Source organism: Crocodylus siamensis, chromosome 1 (assembly GCF_052110815.1).
Source record: "Crocodylus siamensis isolate JL-2025a chromosome 1, ASM5211081v1, whole genome shotgun sequence".
Classification (NCBI taxonomy): Eukaryota; Metazoa; Chordata; order Crocodylia; family Crocodylidae; genus Crocodylus; species Crocodylus siamensis.
Window position 1 is genome coordinate 131542546 of NC_143395.1, and position 20295 is coordinate 131562840.

The following is a 20295-nucleotide window of genomic DNA, read 5'->3' on the forward strand; positions in this document are numbered from 1 at the left end:
GAAGAACTTCTTTACTGTCCAAGCCCCCAAGGTTTGGAAAAGACTGCTGCCGGAGGCAGTTCAAGCACCCACTTTGAATGCCTTCAAGACATATTTAGATGCCTATCTTGCTGGGATCCTATAATCCCTGCTGACTTCCTGCCCATAGGGCAGGAGGCTGGACTCAGTGATCCTTCGGGGTCCCTTCCAGCCCGAATGTTTATGAATCCCACAGGAGTACAGGGGAGCCCTCCACATGCTCAGTGGCAAACCCAGAAGTGGACCACTTCCAGGTCTGCTGGGAAGCACACTGGCCCCCCCACCATGCTCTCCTGGCTTGGCGATTGGCCTCAGGGTGACCCCGATGCCCCCCCCCCAGACACAGGAGGCACCAGTAGCTGAGCTGGGGTGGGGCAGGGAGACCCCTCGTGCTTCCCAGCGGACCCAGCGTGGAGGGGACGGCCTGAACGCTCCCCAGCAGACCCAGAAGTGGACCGGATGTGCTTCTGTTTCATTTCTGGGTCCGCTGCCACATGAACGACTGGTGCCTCCTGATTCTGTGGGGGGGGGTGGGCAGGCACCTACAGAAGCTGCCGATGGCAACAGCCCTGTCAGGGGAGGCACCAGCCCTACCGACAGCATCAGTGTTGGCCATTGGGGGGCACCAGCCCCATCAGGGAGGGAATGTGCACTCCTGTGCATCCCCTACCAGTCGCCTATGTGTTGCTGAGAGCACTGGGGACCACCGCCCCCCAGCACTTCTGTGAGATGCTCCATGCGCCCCAGCATTGCAGCACTCGCGAGCCACCTGGTACCTTGAGGTATGTAGAAAAAACATTTAAGGATGTCTCTATGTCTGAATCTCTGAATCTTTCCAAATCAATTCAGAGGGTTCTGATTTGATTTGGAGAGATTAAAAGGTCCTCTGATTCAATTTAGATTCAGAGATTCGGCTAACAAATTGGGCCAAATCTCCCCCACACTGAATCAGGGATTGAAGCTTTGCACAGCTCTAATTGCTATGTGCAGGTCATAGTAGTTTCATAGTAGGTAGGATCAGGAGGGTCCTGAACAGATCATCTAGCCTGACCCCCTGCCACAGGCAGGAATGAATGCTGGGTTCACAAGACCCCAGACAGCTGATCATCCAACCTCCTCTTGAATTTGCCCAAGGTAGGGGCAAGGACCACTTCCCTAGGAAGTTAGTTCCAGATTCTGCCCACCCTAACCATAAAATACTGCCTTCTGATCTCTAGCCTAAACCTATTCTCCATCAGCTTATTACCATTGTTCCTTATCACTCTAGGTGGTGCTGGGGAGAATAGGGCTCTTCCTAATGGCTGATGATCTCCCCCGATGAGTTTGTAGGCAGCCACCTGGTCCCCCCTCAGCCTTCTCTTGCTGAGGCTGAACAGGTCCAGGTCCCTCAGTCTGTCCTCAGGGCCTGTCATGTTGCCCTCTCACCAAGTGGGTGGCCCTCCTCTGAACCCTCTCTAGGCTGGCCACATCCCTCTTGAAGTGCGGCGCCCAGTTCTGGATGCAGTACTTCAATTGCAGCCTGACCAGTGTTGCATAGAGGGGGAGTATCACCTCTCTGGACCAACTTGAGATGCATTTTGGATGCGTGACAAGGTATGGCTGGCCTTGCTGGCTGCAGTCTGGCATTGGCAGCTCATGTTCATCTTGGAGTCAGTAATGACTCCAAGATCCCTTTCTGTCTCTGTGCTTTCAAGAGGGGAACTTCCCAGCCTGTATGTATGCTGTGGACTCCTTCTCCCAAGGTGCAGCACCCTGCATTTGTCTCTGTTGAACCCCATCCTATTCTTGTCTGCCCACTTTTGTAGTCTGTCTAAATCTAGTTGCTGCCTCTCTCTCCCTTCAAGTGTGTTCACCTCGCCCCACATCTTAGTGTCTTCAGCAAACTTGAGCAATGTGCTTTCAACCCCCTTGTCCAAGTCGCTGATGAAGATGTTAAACCCCATCAGCCAGTTTTTTACCCATCCAACTGTACAGGTACCAATGCCATAGTCGCTTAATTTATTAATGAGAATGGGGTGAGAAACAGTGTCAAAGGCCTTCTTAAAGTCTAGAAGAACTACGTCCATGATGACACCATCACCCAAGGATTTTGTTACCTGGTCATAAAAAGCAATGAGGTTGGTCAGGCAGGACCTGCCTTTGATGAACCCATGCTGGTTACCCCTGAGCATGATCTCCCCTGCTGGCCCCCCACAGATGTGCTCCTTAATGATTTTCTCCAAGACCTTCCCGAGGACCGAGGTGAGGCTTACAGGCCTATAGTTACTTGGACCTCCTTCCTCCCTTTCTTAAAACTAGGGACCACATTATCTAGATTCCAATCCCCCGGCAGTTAGCCAGATGACCACGAATGCTCATACAGCCGGGCCAAGGGCTCCACAATGACCCCTGCCAGCTCCCTCAACACCCATGGGTAGAGGGCATCTGGACCTGCAGATTTAAAAATGTCCAGCCCTTCCAGAAGATCCCCAACAACATCTCCACTGACCCAAGGCCTGGCAGAGCTATCCGTGAAATTGTCCCTACCTCTGGCAGGAGGGATGTCCCGGTCCCTGTTCAAGAAAACAGAGGCAAAGAAACTGTTAAAAATATCAGCTCTCTCATCTGGCATAGCCACAAGGTTACCATTTGAGTCTTGCAGGGGCCCTACATTGCCTAGTACCCTCTTCTTGCTCCCAATGTACTTGAAAAAGGACTTTTTGTTGTCCTTAATCCTGGACACTAGCCTGAGTTCCATCTCTGCCTTGGCCTTCCTAATAGCCGAAGTGGCCTGCCCATATTTAACATTTCTGAATTAAAGCATGCTCGGTGCAGATGTAGTCTCTAGACAACGTAGCTGCCAAACTCTAACAAGTGTCTAGAGAGCTGGGGGAAGATGAAATTTTTCAAAATACTGCAACTTGGCCAACAGTATGCCTTGTCTCCCCACAGGGACAGCAAAAGGCAAATCCTTAAAATAATGGAAAACCTCCAGCTATATTTCATATCCTTGCTCCACAGCACTAGAGTTTCCTTAGGGAAATGGTTATATGAATTATTTTAAACTTGGGCAAAATAATGTATTCTTCTCTGGTTATATCCTTGAAAATGTCTGAATAATTTTGGCAGAAACTTTCAGCAAGGGGGTTGGGGACTTAACTCAGAGCAGACACACGGCCTGCAAAAATGTCATTCCAAGTGGTTTAAGTACAGCAACGTTACAGGCTGATGAAAACATGGGCCAATAATGAGAAACAGTGAGCAAACTTAGACCCTGCTGGAATTTCTACTTATTAAAAAAAGACACGCACACAAAACTCACGATACATGAGCACTTCAGACATTCATACCCTGATCCAGCCTCAATCAAAAATTTAAACAATAATAGAAACCGAATTTTTGGAAAGAAATTAAGCAGAAGGAACTGCTGAAGAGGAAGGGATGGTGTTCTCATGTAAATAAATTGTCAGAACACATTATCTGCTACAGCACTTTGCAGAACAGCATGATTTTTTGAGGGAAATCCAATGCTTGGATTTATAGCACTATTAACTTGCCAAATGCCCTAATAGCTCTCACATCATGCAAAGATGCATTCAGTTACAGATTTACAGATTATGACATACAGGGGAGACCTTAACATTTCAAGTTATTTGTATCCCAATAACTGTGAGCAGTGCCCATGTTACCTCACCAGTCTGAGGAAAGGCTATAGTTACCACTGTTACTATGGCAATATTACGTACAAAGTATACAAGCAAACTGATGCTTTCATCTTCTGTCTTTGCACTGCCAATATACTCTCTCTCTCTTTTTTCCCTTTGTTTTGAAGGTGATCAGCTGGGGGGGGGGCGATCATTGTTTCCTAAATTTTGCTTCATTGTTTTAGTATAATTTGAAAAGGGAGGAAGGGTCATGAAAACATCAGTAACCTAAAAAATGGGACAGACAAACAAAATATTCTTTTTCCACTTTCAAAAGAGATTCAGCACATCTATTCTTCTTTGCAAGCCCAGCAAACAAAACTGAACCTCTATAGTCCAATAGAAGAATGCCCGTGTGGGAACAAAGAAACATTTACACATCCCACTGTTGCCAAGGAAACAGCCCAAACATTTGATTTTGGCATATTTATTAGGAATCACTCCCCTCCCCCTCCGGACCCCTGCTTCTCCAAAAAAAGGATTCAGTGTCACATACTTAATGGCTGTGAAAACAGTCTGGTGCATTACTGGGAACAGAGGTATTATTGTTGCTATTCAGGACAAACTCATAATAATTCAAGATAAAAATAGCTAAATGCAAGAACAGATTTTCTGGGTGAGAACACAGTACCAGTATAAAACTTATTCAGCTGTTGTGTATGTATAGCAGCAGACACTAGATTTACAGTAAACTCTTGCTTACTGCTTTTCTATCCATTTTCTATACCGTTACCAGTTAGCAATACTGGGTCCTTTATACTTCTGCTTGAAACATTTCCTTTTAATTAGTAATCCTTCAGTCCAGGAAGGGTGAGAAACAGGATTATTAACTCCGAAAACCAGTTTTAAGTGAATATGCTGGGTTATCCAGAAGCTATAGGATGCATCAAAAAGGAAGCAGTATTAACTAGCTGTTTCAGTCACTGCATCATGCAATCTCAAGCCAGTCATTCATGTTGACCTGAACCATCCCATCAATAATATATTGATAACACTTACCTCACAACAAAGACTGTGAAATTTTGTTCATTTAAGCATGTAAAATGGGAAGCACTATAGAAGTGCAAAGTATTATTACAAAGTACACACTAGCACACAGGAAGAGCTGAATTCCTTCATCTTTTTTGTTTATTTAGGAAACTTTTACAAATTTGGGGTATTCTCGTGTAATTTGACAAAGTGATAAACTTTATCAAGCACTCTCTTTCCCACCTCTCATGACTTCCAAGGTACTGAGCAATCACATTAAAAACTGTTTCTCTTTAGCAGTATAATTCTGTTATCACTTCAATTTGGATATTTTGGGGCACTGATTTGTAGCCTTTTACTTGCACTCTATTAACTACTATATTATATAGATTTGATATTTTTTTAACTAGTGTCTAGTGCATTTGCAGTTCATTTAAGAGTGAAGTTATATGTTACACTTAGATCATACGAAGGGCACTTACAACATGAGAATCAACACATTAAAACTCATTAACTTATTCTCAATACCCTCTGAGTACCTCACTACTTCAGGCAAAGTTTAACTCTGGGCCATGCTACGTATCTACTATGAGGGTAATTTCAGTTGGCTTTGAAGAGATAAAATGAACAATCTGCACTCCTCCAACATCCCAAGATGCACTGCTTCCAGCTGCCCCCTTCCTCCCCGCTCCACCTAAAGCAAGGATTGTGCCTAGGTGTCTTGGCTTCTACCCATGCCCTTGCTCCCCAGCCCTCTATTGGCAAGTCAGACTGGGGCAGGCAAGAAACAGTATTACCCCTTAACATGCAACTGCTCACAGCATGTTCTAACTCTAACCACTTAACATTCAACAGATTTAGTATGGTCTCTAAGGATAACGTGCAACTTTGCCAAAGTAAGATAGCTTCATCACAGAAGGCTGGGGCAGACTTTTTCTGTCCCCTGTGATGCCCAATGTAACTGTCAAGGAGATAGACTTCTTTGGGTCAGAGGAAAAATAAAGTGAATTGTCTAAGAATATAAAGTACAAGGAGAAAGGGGCCCACACCTCTTCCTCTGTTCCAGAGCCCCATAAGTTTAACTCTGGCTCCACCTTCTCCCAGAATAAAGAAGTACTATACAGACATATGATTAACAAGTTATTTTAGGTTAAACCAACCAACATTCACTTTCACCACTAACCATATCAGCAATGGAGATATGACCCAGAGTTCTGGAAAGACAACCAGTTCCAGAAGCACCAGAAGGAAAAACTAATCCAAATAAGACAGTGGGAACAATAAAAAAGCTTAATAGTCATTACTCCGTAATTATTATTAACAGGTGTTTCCAGATTTAAGTTTCAGTAAGTTCTATAACCAGGAAACTCACTTTGAGAGCTCTTCAGAATTAGAACGTATTAAATATGTCTCTGAAGGTGAAGATTAACTCCCCTCAATTCATATTACCAAATAATCTTCTGTATAAGCAATTAGTTAATGTTTTGCCTTTTCCTTGTTTGTTGCATACCTTTCACCCAGGTCAAAATTGGAGGGGAGGGGAGGGGAGGGGAGGGGGACCACAAGAACAAGTGCATTCCTTATCAAGATATATATAACAACCAGGAATACTAAGCCAAAAACAGAGAAGAGGATTTCATCATCCTGGCTTGCATATTTTATTCATTATGGAGTAAAGAGATACTATTAGAGGACAAATATATACTGCTAACCTTATCACATTAAAAAAATACTCCATTCATAACAGACTTTTCTAAATAACGATTACCTCAGTTCTGCCAGGAAGTGCCTGATAAGTATTCAGAAGTGGAGGAAATGTACTCTTTTTATAATGTTGAAGCTGGTTGCGATGACGCATTGTCTGTAACAAGGAAAAAAGTAAACAACACTATATAAACAGAGGACAATATTGCTACATCTAACTAGGTTCAAGTCAAGTCAAGTCGGTCCCAAAGCCGTTGTGACTGTTGGGGCACTTTAGATGCTGTGCGTCATTGATTCTTCAGGCCAAGGGACCTGGTGGTGCCCATCTCCTCTCCAGGTATGGATGGCCATTGGCTCACAGGAATTCATCTGCCCTTTGACAGGTCTTCTTTTTAGTCCTGTTGGGTGTCCACACACCCTTCTCACCCAGGCAAGCCCAGGTGAGGGTGCCAGTTTAGTCGCCAACAACCTGACCATGGAACAGACTGTCCTGGTTTACATGGTACCAGATAGCAGACCAGGAGAGGCCTAGCCTGACAGCATCTAACTAGTTTAGAATTACTAAATGACAAAGCCACCCTTAAACATATTATGAAAGATTTATATTAAATCATAAATCTTACCACTTATTCAGTTTGGCTTTTGGGAGGAATTACTCATCAGATAGTACACAAGTTAACACCCTTTCAAAGAAACCCCTGGTTCTTGAGCAAGCTCTCTGGAATTATTTTTCCAGCCAAGAATTTGTGTTTGTTTGTTTGACAGGACAAAAACAATTTTGAAAAAAATCTTTGAAGAGAACCTGCCATGACCTTTATGGAGTTATGCAAACCATGCCACTCCTGCCATACTCTGGCTTCCAGTAAAACAGTTTAACATTATCCAATGCCAATTGCCCTGTCTGTCAGCATTTTTAAAAGATGTACACCCCTTTTAATCCCTTTAAATTCTCTTGGTAACTGGCTAGCATTCCTCCATCATGCTTGAAGGTAATGCTGCATCAATCATCTTTCTTCTAAATACAGAACTGCAGGTTACATTTCAGTCTAGGTATTTGTATGGACTCCTCCTGAAAAAGAGGGGTAGCATAGGCAGAGCCAAGTAATTAGCACTACTTCTGCAGCTAATGGATAGACAGGATTGTGTGAAGACACTACACTACTTCGGATTCAGAAAGCAGCCTGCACTAGGTAATGTGACATGTTTGAAGCCACTTCTGCATGGCACAGCATGTTTGTGGTTTAAACCTGTCTTCTGACATAGACATTAGAAAAATGTGGCTTATCTGGGCTAAGTCCCTAAGGAGGGATGTGGTGTCACCAGTCCCATGGGTTTCTCTCCTACCCTCACAGATGCCACAGCAACCCCTGCAATGTGGTAGAAATTCTACAGCCCAGGACAGATAGAAAGGAAGCAAGCATGCTCCACAGCATGCCCTCCTTCTTAGGGCTGAAAAGATTGTTCATCAGTTTATGAAAGTATATAACTGTTGCCTCCCTGTCAAGCCAGGCCTCTCTTGGTCTGCTACCTGGTACATGTAAACCAGTACAGCCTGTTCTAGGGTTGGGTTGTCGGTGACTAAACTGGCACCCCCCCCAGTTAGCCTGGGTGAGGAAGGTGTGTGGACACCCAGCAGAACTAAAAAAAAAAAAAAAAAAAAAAAGGCCTGTCAAAGGGCAGATGAACTCCCTGTGAGCCAAAGGCCATCCATACCTGGAGAGGAGATGGGTGCCACCAGGTCACTTTGCCTGAAAAATCACCGGTGATGTAATGCAACTCAACTAACCTCAAAGAGGGGCTGTTACAGCCATTGGCAACACATAGGGAGTGCACGCAGGTCCACATACATGCCCTGAGCTTGGTGGTGCACCCCCTGCAAAAAGGCACTGCTGGCTCACCACTCCCACCTCCGACACCATTGGCAGCATCTGCAGGCAGTCCCCAATTGCTTCTGGCTGCTGCTAATGCTGCCAGTGGTGGTTGCAGGTGATCACTGACTACTGCTCAGTGCTCGCCACCCCAGCCCCACCCCGCACCTCCAACAGCACCATGGCTGCCTGCAGGAGCTCCCCGCTCGCCACCGTCATGCCTCTGCCACCAACAGTGCCACTGTCAAATGCAGGAGCTCACCATGCCCCACCAGCCTCCAGGGGCACGCAGCATTCATGGTTACAGCATCTAAGATGCCCCAATGGCTGCAGTGGCCTCAGGACTAATTTGATTTGGTAAGGTTGCCTGGGATAACAGACAGCAGATTTCAATGATTCTGAAGGTCCCTTCCAGGCCTCTGCTCACTTAGAAGTTACATCACTGGCTGACCTGACTGAAATTAGGTCTTCCTCCATGGCATAGTTTTCCCCAGAGTTGCTGCATGCAACCGCAGCAATAATCTAGACTCCCTGTGCCTACATGTTGGGAGGGCTGATAAGAAACATGGGAAGCACACAGGCACTCTGGACCTCTACTACTTCATGGCAGTTACCCCAGGTGTAAGGTTGTCTATACCTTCAGGGGACAGACCCTTGGCTAACTGTTAAAAAGAAGGAGCAAGCCCTGGCCATGCCACTTAAATGAGTAAAACTGGCAGGAAACTTTAGTCACAGATATTCAATCTTCCCCAAACAGACTGTAAGAACTGTTTACACATTGGCACCTGATAAAAGTAGGTTGTTGCCTCTGGAAACTCATGCTTCTGAACCAGTAAGTCTTTAAGGTGCCAGCCTGCTCTACAACCTACCTGACTTCAGACTCACACTGCTTTCATTGTCTCCTAGAACACAGAGGAACTACACAAACAACTCAACTTTAAAAAGAAATGGTAACGTAGGAGGGAGCAAATAAATATAAGTGACTTCATTTCAGCTAGACCTGGGTCTCTCAGCATTAGCAGCAAATGCTTTTCACCCCAGAGGCTGCTTGATTTCAGCAGCGCAGGGCAAAACTCTCCCGCCTAGCAGTGGAACTGCTTTTTGCCCAAAGCTTTGGGATCCCTTCAGTAACAAAAAGGAAGCTTATACAAAGTAGAAACTTAGACAAATAACTAGGGAAGAATATAAGAGCATTGCTCAGGCATGCAGGGATAAAGTCAGGAAAGCCAAAGCACAACTGGAGTTGCAGCTAGCAAGGGATGTGAAGGGTAATAAGAAGGGTTTCTACAAGGATGTCAGTAGCAAGAGAAAGAGCAGGGAAAGTGTGGGTCCCCTACTCAATGGCAGAGGCAATCTTTTTGAGCAGGGGGTTGGACTAGATCAGTGGTTCTTCACCTTTTTTATATCAGGATCCATTTGTAAATATCAGTGGCCAGTCCTGACCCAATGCCCCTCCTTCCTGACCTGCTGCCCTCCACCCCCAGGGCCCAGCCCCCCAGCATATGGGGCAGGGGATGGGTGTGCAGTATGAGGGAGGTGTGTGTGGGCTACGGGGAATCCAAGCAGCCCTTGCAGCTTGCAAATCAAACAGCCTGCAAGGGAAACCCCCCTGGTTTCCCCACATTTTTCTCTTTTAAAGGAAAATCCATTTTTAAAGTTTGTTCATGACTCTTCCATATATTCTTGCAACCCATGGGTTGAGAAGCACTGGACGAGCTGACTTCCTGAGGTCCCTTCCACCCCTAACTTTCTACCATCCCCCAGGAGGGGCAAAGACACGTCCTTGCAAGAGCCCCCGTCTTTCACAGGCCCGCTGCGGGGCTCTTCCTGCTGCCGTGTGGCCCAAGGGTGTGGGGGGATGCGCTCTCTTCTCAGGTTGGTTTTACAAAAGAACCGAGTACCCACAAGGACCAAAGATGTGGAACTGAGACCAAGGCACCAAGCTAGGAGGCAACTGGGTGGCAGCTCAGAGGAAAGGCAGTAGCTCAAGCTGCCAGGAGACAGATCATTGAGAGATAGGGTCAGGAAGGCCCTCAGGGGGTCATCTAGTCCAACTCCCTGCTCAAAGCAGGACCAGCCCCAGCTAGACCATGGCAAGGAGCAGAGCGGGCAGCCCCTGGCCAGGACTTACCGCTGCTGGGCGATGAGCAGCTCGGGGCGGGAGAGAGGCGCCAGTCCTTGGTGAGGCCGCCGCCGGGTCCTGAGGCGTTGCCAAAGCAGCCGCCGCCGCCCGCCCCGCCCCGCCGGCTCGCACGAGCCGGGGCAAGAGGCAAGGCACCGAGCTGGGAGAAGGGGATCCAGCGCTGGCTTCCCTCTTTAAAGAAAAAATAACCGCCAAACACTGCCTGGTTCCCCGTGACCACGTAGGCGGGCTCCCCAGGGCAGGTGATTGTCTCTGGTATGTCCTCCAGCGGAGGTCTATATTGAGCAGATTGTTTTTGGTGTTGGGTGGTGGAACCGGAGCTTGCTCCATCCACTCCATGCATTGACCTGGTATTCAAGTGCTTCCAGGACCGGTGCAAAAAAACAGGGGGGAAAAAAAAAAGGTTCCCCTCCCGCTGCTACTACCGCTCCTAATAGCAATCGCTGCTACTGCCGCGGCTTGGTACCGGCGGGAAGGGGGCCTCGGTTTGCCGCGTGATGGTGACTAGGGGCTCTGCGGGGCTCTGCCGTTCGGCTTGCGCTGGGTGCTGCTCGGATCCGGCTTCCAACTGGAAATCACCCCTTAGCAGCCTCGCCTTGGAAACTGCAAAGAAGTCGCTTTTGCAGCGTCTTTGCCCAGAGTTTCCTTCTGGTCACAAAGCTGCGTTCAGAAAATGCTCTTTCACCCAACCCGGGAAACAGTGCGGAGCTGCAAAGCGGCGCCGGGCACTTACCTCCTGCTCCACCGAGCGCCTGCTTTTGAGGGGCTCTCAGGAACATCTCTGGAAGGGCAGGTCACTCAAAAACCTGAAGCTAGGTTCAAATGGAAGTGTCAGAGTGGCTAAAACACCTTCAAGAGCAAATTGGATGCTTATCTTGCTGGGATCCTGTGACCCCAGCTGACTTCCTGCCCTTTGGACAGGGGGCTGGATTCGATGATCTTCCGAGGTCCCTTCCAGCCCTAATGTCTATGAAATCTATTAAATCTGTGAAAAACCTGCATTTATTTAAAAAGAAATCATACAAATAATTTTAGGATGGCAGCTAACTTAGTACAGGCAGTTTCAGGGTTTCAGCAAAAGATACTGCATCCTTTTGGTTAACTTAAAGGGTTGCTGCTGCTGCACAGTAACACAGCGTCCTGACCAGCTTCTCCCCTTTTACCTGATGTCAGGAAGCCGATAGAAAGATGAATGGCACCAGTGCCACCCTTGCACTCGTGTTGCTGCTCATCCTGGTGGAAACAGCAGGGTCTCCAGCAAATGTAATCACTGCTGCTCATTCGTCATAACAGTTGTATAGGAAGTGGTGCCACGTGGAAGAGGTGCACCTGGGGGTGGGCCCACCAGAGAGCACTAGTGAAGTGCCAGCACACTGTGGCACCCGGCATTTCATGCAGCTCTACCTTGGCTATTGGCTTTTCAGCACAATTAAAGAAGACTGACAAGATTCAAGGGAGCAACAGTAATGTTTAGGGAACCCTTGATGCCCCAGAACTGGGAAGTCAGGTCTAATTAATAATATTTCACTGTCTAGGAGTAAGTCAGAAATAAAGTACCTTTCTTGTTCCCCTTCCTTTGCTTTTTTGCAGGGTTTAAAAGGAGCATAGAAGCTGTGGCAGTTGGTTTGGGGAATTTTTTCCCCCATTAGAAATGCAGGTCATATCAGACCTCAAAGACTGTGCTGTGGCAACTAAAAAACTCAGGAAACTATGATACTGCAAGAGTCACAAGACTCGAGTGCTTTGATTTTAATTTCAGGGGTGTATTTGGTAGCTGTGTTGGTCTGAGACAAAAAAAACATACAAAAAATTAGAACTCTTGGTTCCAAAATGATTGATTTTAATTTGATTCTGCTAACTAACTCTAATTCCTAATGGTATTTGAGGGGAAAAAAAACTTTTTAAGAATTACATAAAAATGACCCTCTGCCCTTTTAACTAGAGTGTAAGTATTCATAAGACACATGCTTTAACACCATTGCCCCAAAACAGAGACTTGATATTTTTGCTATTTCTGGAGATAAGAACAAACTTTTAAAAAACCCACATCACCTTCCAGTCCTTTTTTTTATACATCACAAAGCAGCAGGAAAGGGTATAAGTTAAATCATTCATACAAAATACATTACTGGCCTTTATGTTTAAACGGTGAGTGTGGTTGCTCAGAAATTCTTGAAATGCTTGCAGCACAGTCAACATTTAAAAAATTAGTAAGATATTAAAATTGCATAGGTCTGTCCTAAATGCTACAAATTTCAAATCTCACTGAAGCCAAAGCTGCAAGTGCTCAGTGCATCTCAGGATCTGACCTTATCACACTGAGATACAGAGTTGAGCTTTGTGGTAACTGGTGATTTCTAATCACAGGTTTGTCAGATAGTATCAGAGTAGTGGTTTTAAATACTCTCACCCCTTACCCAAAAGAAAATAGAGGTGAAGAAAAGAAGAGCTGGCTGGAAAGGGGAGGGGAGGGGAGGGAAGAGAACCATCTGTTCACCAGCCAGCCTGGTGTAGGAATGAACCTTTTTATAGGGCATATAAGACTTTATTATGTGGGACCAAAAGTATTTGGGCAATGCAGAGCACAGCACAATTGTAGGACTTAGGAGAGAATGACCACATCAGATAAGTAAGTCCTACAATTGTGCTGTGCTCTGCATTGCCCAAATACTTTTTTGCACAGTCTTCATGCATTATGATGTAATGGCAGAAAGCTACATCTCTGATAGGCACATTGTAACTAAAGTGCAGGAAGACTGTACTGGAAGAGTATTACATTCTCCTTTAAGGACATGTCACAAGACTGTGCAAAATTCTGGCATGTATCAATGCACACCACTCACCACAGGCAGTTGAAAGTACTCAGGCACTCAACAGCTTTGTAGAGTCACACGATAACAAATGAAGCTTTAAGTCTGCCAAGTACTAAAAACTTAAATCAAATAAAAAGCACTATGGAAACAATATACAAATGCATTTCATTGGAAAAAAGGATAAAAGCCCAGTATCCATTTTTTGTAGGGAGAGGTTTATACTTTTTTTCAGATATCACATGCTGCAATCTTGGTTTAAATGATTGGCATTGCAATTGGAAGTCTTCATGAGGATGTAGGCAGACAAGGTTCTTTGGCTAGATGTGATCTCTTTTATTAGCCCAACTGAGTAGTTGGAAAAAAGTTCTTTGCAAGCTTTGGGGCGCAATCACCCTTCATCAGCATAGGGAGTCTGCTGTTCTGAGATCTCCAAGGAATCATCATCATGAGGACCATAGAATCATAGAAGTCAGGTCGGAAGGGACCTTGTAGATCTTCAAGTCTGACCCCCTGCCTGGGCGGGAGAAAAGACTGGGCTCAAATGACTCCAGCCAGGTAGGCATCAAGCCTCTTCTTAAAGACCTCCAGGGTTGGAGCCAGCACCACTTCCCTTGGAAGTTGGTTCCAAACCCTAGCTGCCTGGACAATGAAGTAGTTCTTATGGATGTCTAATCTAAACCTCCTCTCCAACAAGTTGTGGCCGTCATTGCTTGTTATGCCAGGGGGCGCTAGGAGAAACAAGGTTTCTCCCAAGCCCTTCTGGTCCCCCCTAGTGAGTTTATAGACGGTCACCAGGTCCCCCCTCAGTCTTCTCTTGTGAAGGCTGAACAGGTTCAGGTCCAGCAGTCTCTCATTGTAGTGTCTGCCCTGTTGTCCCTGGATCATGGGGGTGGCCCTCCTCTGGGCCCTCTCCATGTTGTCCACATCCCTCCTGAAGTGGGGCGCACAGAACTGGACACAGTACTCCAGCTGTGGCCTGACCAGTGTCGCATAGAGGGGGAGGATCACCTCCCTGGCTCTACCTGAGATGCACCTGTGGATGCACAACAAGGTCCGGTTAGCCCTGCCAACTGTGACCTCGCATTGTCGGCCCATGTTCATCTTGGAGTCAGTAATGACTCCAAGATCCCTTTCTGCCTCCGTGCTCTTGAGAAGGGAATTTCCCAGCTTATAAGTGTGTTGCTGGTTACTACTGCCCAAGTGCAGCACCCTGCACTTGTCAGTATTGAAACGCATCCTGTTTTTGTTAGCCCACCCCTGTAACCTGTCCAGGTCTTGCTGCAATCTTTCCCTCCCTACTAGTGTGCTCACCTCACCCCAGATTTTGGTATCATCAGCGAATTTAACCAGGGTGCTTTTCACCCCGTCGTCCAAATCACTGATAAAGAAATTGAACAGCACAGGCCCAAGGACCGAGCCCTGGGGGACTCTGCTGCCCACTTTCCCCCAGGTCGAATATGACCCGTCCACCACCACCCCCTGAGTGCAACCCTTCAGCCAATCTGCAATCCATCTGACTGTGTAGGCTTCAATGCCACAGTGGCCTAGTTTTTTAATGAGGATGGGGTGGGAGACAGTGTCAAAGACCTTGCTGAAGTCCAGAAAGACTACATCTATGGCAACACCTGCATCCAATGCTTTTGTGACCTGATCATAAAAAGCAATTAGGTTGGTCTGACATGACCTGCCCCTAATGCAACCGTGCTGGTTGCCCTTGAGCATCGTCCCTGAAGCAGGCCCATTGCAGATGTGCTCCTTGATGATCTTCTCAAAGAGTTTCCCTAGGATTGAGGTAAGACTGATGGGCCTGTAGTTGCCTGGGTCCTCCCTCCTCCCTTTTTTAAAGATGGGGACCATGTTGGCTATCTTCCAATCATCCGGCACCTGGCCCGAGCACCACGAGAGCTTGTAAAGCCATGCCAAGGGCCCTGCAATAACCCCTGCTAGCTCCCTCAACACCCATGGGTGGAGAGCATCTGGACCTGCTGATTTGAACATGTCCAGGCCCCTCCAGAAGCTCTCTAACCCGGTCCTCCCCAGCCTGAGGTCTGGAGGTGTTCCTCTTGAGTCCATCTTGCATCACAGTGGGGAAGTCCCGGTCTCTGCACAAGAAAATGGAGGTGAAGAATTGGTTAAAGAGGTCTGCTTTTTCTTCTGGTCCAACCACCAAATTGCCCAGGGTATCTTGCAGGGGACCCACATTTCCCAGTGCTTTCTTCATCCTCCCTATGTATTTGAAAAAGGACTTTTTCTTATCTTTGATCTTGGATGCTAGTCCTAGCTCTATGTCCACCTTAGCTTTCCTGACAGTCCCCCTACTCAGGCCCAAGCAGAGGAGGTATACTCTTCTTCGGAGATAGCATCCTCCTTCCACCGGTTGTACGCTGACTTTTTGGCAATCAGGCATTCCTGGATGCCCTTGGTGAGCCAGGGGGGCTTTTGCGCACTCCTGCTCCCCTTGCTTCTTGTTGGGATGGTCACCCTTTGGGCCCTGAGTATCGTCTCCTTAGGGAATGACCACTCATCTTGGGCACTGAGTTCCCCTGCCCTCGAGAACCCCAGCGCCCCTTCCACTAATCTCCTCAACTCATTGAAGTTGGCCCTCTTGAAGTCTAGGGCTACCAGGATGATCATCTGTCAGCTTTAAGTGGTTTATATTGACTGCAGAGAAGGCTCTCTCACATACGTACATGCTTTTGAATAGAAAAGCCATTCATATGGTATTACGAACCATGCAGGAAATGTGTCTGAGTTTCCAATCAGGCTCATTCCACCAGGACTGCCCCTTTGAAACAGCCTTTCAGGGGTGAAACTTCAGGAACCCCTGCTCTCTATTAGCCACTAATGTCAATAAAGGTGTTTATATCCCAAATCCTAGCCTGAATCTAGAGTTTGCTGGATTGACTGTTAGCTGCAGCAACAGGAATTCCTGGTTGGTCTTTGACTAGCATCTCTACATTTGCTGAGAAGTATTGTTTGATGCTAGGCAGTATTTAGCTAAAAACATATAGAAGATGGGTTGGAAGGAAGCAGGAAGTTTCCTTCCATGAAGCACTGGCTATTCATGAATGGCACAATTTGCTCAGTAGCTAAAGTGGTTAATGGCCAGATTCACATGCCTTACGGCTCATGAGGATCAAGTGTATTGACTCCCAGAAGGCAGGCAAACTGTTAGCTGCTACTAGACAGGCAGATTCATGAGGTTTTAAAAACCTTCCTGAATGCATGTAATCTTTTTCAACAAAACAGGATGATTGTACTAAGAGCTGTAAGTACTGAGGATTGGAGTCCCTGGATAATTCTTTAGGACTGAGAGGCTATTAGCAAGGTTCTCTTGTACTAACTCAACCTCAGCCAGCACCTGGACATTTTTGTTCCAGGCAGCCAATTTCAGCTTTTTATACCATCAACCCCTGACTTTCTGACTCTTGGCACAGGGTGAAAAAAACCAAGACATGGTTAAGTGATGGGGAAGAACAGGGGTATACCAAGATCTATGTATTCATAGTTAAAACAAACACACAGAAAGACTTTGCCACATGCATTACTCCTTGTCCTGTGGGTGGAGTGCCGCTATATTAAGAATGAAACGATAATCCTATATTAAGAATGAAACGATAAAATTATATGGTTCAAAAGGTGCTGAAGTATTTTAAAACAGTGTTATAACATTTCATGTTACGTTACAAAACACTTTCTAAATTAAGTAAAATCCGAATGATTTTATTTAACATTTCTAATTCTCCATAGTTTTTATGCTTCTTAAAACAGCTGTTTTACATTTGTAGTAGATTAGGTCATTATTTTTACAATTCCCAGCACAGGGATATTTTATTAGTAGACAGGTTGTTGTAGAGATCAAGACGCAGAGGTTACGTGGTTTCTGAACCACAACTTTCTAAAACCAAATCAGAGAATTTTAGCAATGTTATTTTTAAAAAGGGCAAAAAACATAGACTACATTACTACTATCCCCCCCTCTGAAACTGGTAAGTTGCTTAAACTCCCTTGATTTCATGGTAGTGCCATAAAAAACATCATTTGATGTAAAAATTTAATGAGCAATGCAACATTTTAGTTTCTAATTACCAAAACTGAACAGTATTTTACAGCTTGCTTGATAATTCTAAATTAGTATTTTCTAATGAACTAAAACATTTATTACAAATTCATAAAATGACGTTATTTAAAAATGTAACAAAATTCAGCGAATTGTAATTGTGACCACAAGAAGTCAATTACATTATATGCCCGTTTTCACATACTTTTACCTCTCCTTCCAGATAAAGTTTTTCATACTTGTTCTCAGTCCCAGGGACAATTTTTTGGGGTGGGGGGGCTGGAATTTCAGTTAAGTGTTGTCTGGCTGTTTTTTAAAGTAATTTGAACACTGTGAGACCAAGAGAAAGGTTTCCCCATGCATATATATAACTATATAACATGGAGAACTTGGAATGTCATATGTTCATTAGAAACAAGTAACTCTTGACATCTCTGGAAAAAAAATATAATGAGGACTAAAACAAACACACTGTTTGTGAACAGAAGCCTATTTTTTCCCCCATTTAACAAAAAAAAATTACATTGTTTTTTTTTCTAAATACACAATCTAAATAGGCATTCAGGGTTTGACAATAGTTAGACAGTTTTATCAGCGCACCAACAGCCTATCACACTAATATTATCTCATATTTTCCTTACAGCCCCCATTCTCATCAGTATTCATCCATTAGATTTTTTTCTTATACTTTAAGCCAGGGCTGCTCAACCCCTTGGCCCATGGGCCAGATCTGGCCTCTGGCACCATGTCTCCTAGGCCACAGGGATCCCCACAGACTTGTGGGGGGCCTGGCAGGCCATTGCCCTATGTGCTAGGGTGGGCACACAAGGAAGTGTACCCCCCTCCCTCCCTTGGCATCCAACCAGGTGGGGACAGCATGGGGTCCAATCCTGGAGCGCGCCTGATCTGGTCCATGGCCCATGTCTGAACTGCTGGACCAAAAGGTGGAACACCACTGCTTTAAGCTCCTTGAATCAGAAATGTGATCTCTCACTCTTGTTTTTTGTGCCCTAAAACAGATAGGGGCTTAGTTCAAGCATGGGGGGCCCCAAGCACTCCAAGTAATTAATACTGCAGCCCCAGGCACAGACTGTGCTGAGCAGCTCTGAAGGCTTCAGCTCAACTCTGCTCCCTGCCTGACCCTGGCTGCAACACAGCTATAGGCTCCAGTCCTCGCGATAATGCTTATTTGAACATGGAGTGAAACAGCCACAGTTGTGTCTGTGATGGTCCAGAACTGATACGAGGTGAGGGCTTCTTAGGGTGCTTTAGTGGGGCCAGCAATGCAGCTAGGGTCAAGGTGGACAGATATTGCTCGTCAGGTCTCTTGCTGACTCCCTAGGAGCACAGAGTTGAAACCCTTCAGCACTGGAAGGCAAACAAAACTCTTGTCGTAGAGGCCATTTCTTTTATTAGACCAACTAAATAGTAGCAAAAAAAAAAACCAAAAAAAAAAAAAAAAAAACCAAACCAAAAATCTTTCTTTGGCTTCTGGGCCCAAACGCCCTTCTCCAGACACGGGAGAATTCAGAGTGTAAAAGTTCTCCCGGGTAGAAAAGAAACTTCACCTCGCACAGGGGAGTTGTGCGCTGGGGGCACGCTACCATCTCTGAACAGTCCGTTTTAAAGACAGGCTGCCCGGAGAGCATGCAAAGGGCAGAAGCAGGCTTGTCACCTGACCGTGTCCGAGTGCCGGCAGGATGGCGACCTTGCCTTCGATCTTGTTCAGCTGGGAAGTTTTCGTTTCAAGCCGGCGGATTACCATATCGTCCGCGTTTCGGGGATGCTGGTTTTAGCCAACGCGGCTCCGGGCACCCCCCAAGAGAGCGGCGGCGGGGGCTCAGAGGGCGCGCAGGTGGGGCAGGGCACGCAGCCGGTCGCGGCCGGCCGCGCTCTCCACGCCGCGGACCCACTCGGTGCAGCGCCGCACCAGCCCCTCGCCCGCCGCCGCCCCGCGCTGTGCCGGCCCCGGCTCCGGCTCCGGCTCGGGCTGGCGGGCGGCGCGCTCGGGCGGGGGCCGCTGCTGCTGCCGGCGCTGGCGGGAGCCTGTCCTTCCCGCGGCGGCGGCGGCGGCAGGGGCCCGGGCGGGCTGCGGCAGGGGCGCGGCGCCGCTCCGCCGCTGCGGACCCATGAGGCAAACTCCTTCTCCTCACAGCTCCGGCCGCAGTTCCGCGCCCGCGCCGGCCTCCCCAGCGGCGCAGGCTAGCGGGGCCAGGGGCGTCACCCCCCGCCCCCGGCCCTGGGCGGGGCGCCGCAATGCCCAGCCCCCGGCCGGCACAAGGCGAGCGCAGCGCCGCGCTCCGGCCCTGCAGGCGGAGGAGGCCCAGCTCCACCCGGGGAGCCTGGGGCATGTGTTCAGACACTGGGTGCAGCTACACGTGCACCTTGCCGCACCGTGGGCTAATACGCTACGCAGTACATTCGCTGTCGGCTGCACAGGAGGCTAACTCATGGGTGATTGGTGCCACCTTAGGGGGGCCCGTGCCCCCCCCAGCGACCAGGGGGAGGGGGTCCCCCGTGACCAATCTTACCGATAGGGGGAGGTTCCCAGCTGGCGCTCGCTGGGGGGGCACCGATGCTTGCACCTGCCCCCCACACGCATTACCCAAGCAGCAGGCGCAGCTGGTCAAGGGGCACACCAGTGCTCTCAAGGGGTGCACATCCCGCCCCTACACTGGATTAACTTGCTGCGGCAGGGGAGCGGTGGCAGTAGCTAGCACTGGTCCTGCTCCATGGCCACGCTTCTAGACACTGTGTCCACTGTGGCCAGCTCAGATCAGGGCCCACACACCCCCCACACAGAAAGGGGACCCAAAAATAGTAATTTTTAAATTATCATCATTATCTCTAGCAAAGGGGAGCCGATACTAAAAGTTCACCAGGGGCCGCCAGGAGTCTAGGGACCGTGCTGGGCTGGGATGCACCCCTTATCTCCACCAGGCCAGATCAGGCCACTGCCCCTGCTTTGTTCACCTGACCAGACTGCCCACAGCCCAGATCCTACCAGTGGGGCAGGGTGCTGCTGATGCAGCTAGTA

At 47.4% G+C, this 20295-nt stretch overlaps 2 protein-coding genes across 6 annotated transcripts in view; both read right to left on the reverse strand.

Moving 5' to 3' along the window:
- The window catches only part of LOC149873331 (uncharacterized), a 95193-nt gene extending 83534 nt beyond the window's left edge, over positions 1-11659 (reverse strand). Inside the window, exons 1-4 of one of the 5 annotated variants that reach the window (XM_090042773.1) lie at positions 11549-11659; positions 11119-11197; positions 10374-10556; positions 6439-6531 (exon numbers count right to left, since the gene is read on the reverse strand). In XM_090042773.1, coding sequence (XP_089898899.1) covers positions 6439-6528 — 90 coding nt within the window. In that variant the 5' untranslated portion in view covers positions 6529-6531; positions 10374-10556; positions 11119-11197; positions 11549-11659. Of the gene's footprint in view, positions 1-6438; positions 6532-10373; positions 11085-11118; positions 11517-11548 lie in introns of those variants that run through there. The other 4 variants (XM_090042788.1, XM_090042780.1, XM_090042765.1 and 1 more) reach the window with 4 other exon arrangements.
- Positions 11660-16900: 5241 nt separating this feature from the next.
- PRR18 (proline rich 18) lies at positions 16901-19499 on the reverse strand. Its single transcript, XM_090042800.1, has one exon. The coding sequence runs from the start codon at positions 19387-19389 to the stop codon at positions 19099-19101; it is 291 nt and encodes a 96-aa protein (XP_089898926.1). The 5' UTR covers positions 19390-19499; the 3' UTR covers positions 16901-19098.
- Positions 19500-20295: the final 796 nt, after the last annotated feature.

What these genes read in the sequence shown, in the direction of transcription:
- PRR18 (XM_090042800.1), bottom strand. Translation starts at nt 19,389, where the DNA reads ATGGGTCCGCAGCGGCGGAGCGGCGCCGCGCCCCTGCCGCAGCCCGCC.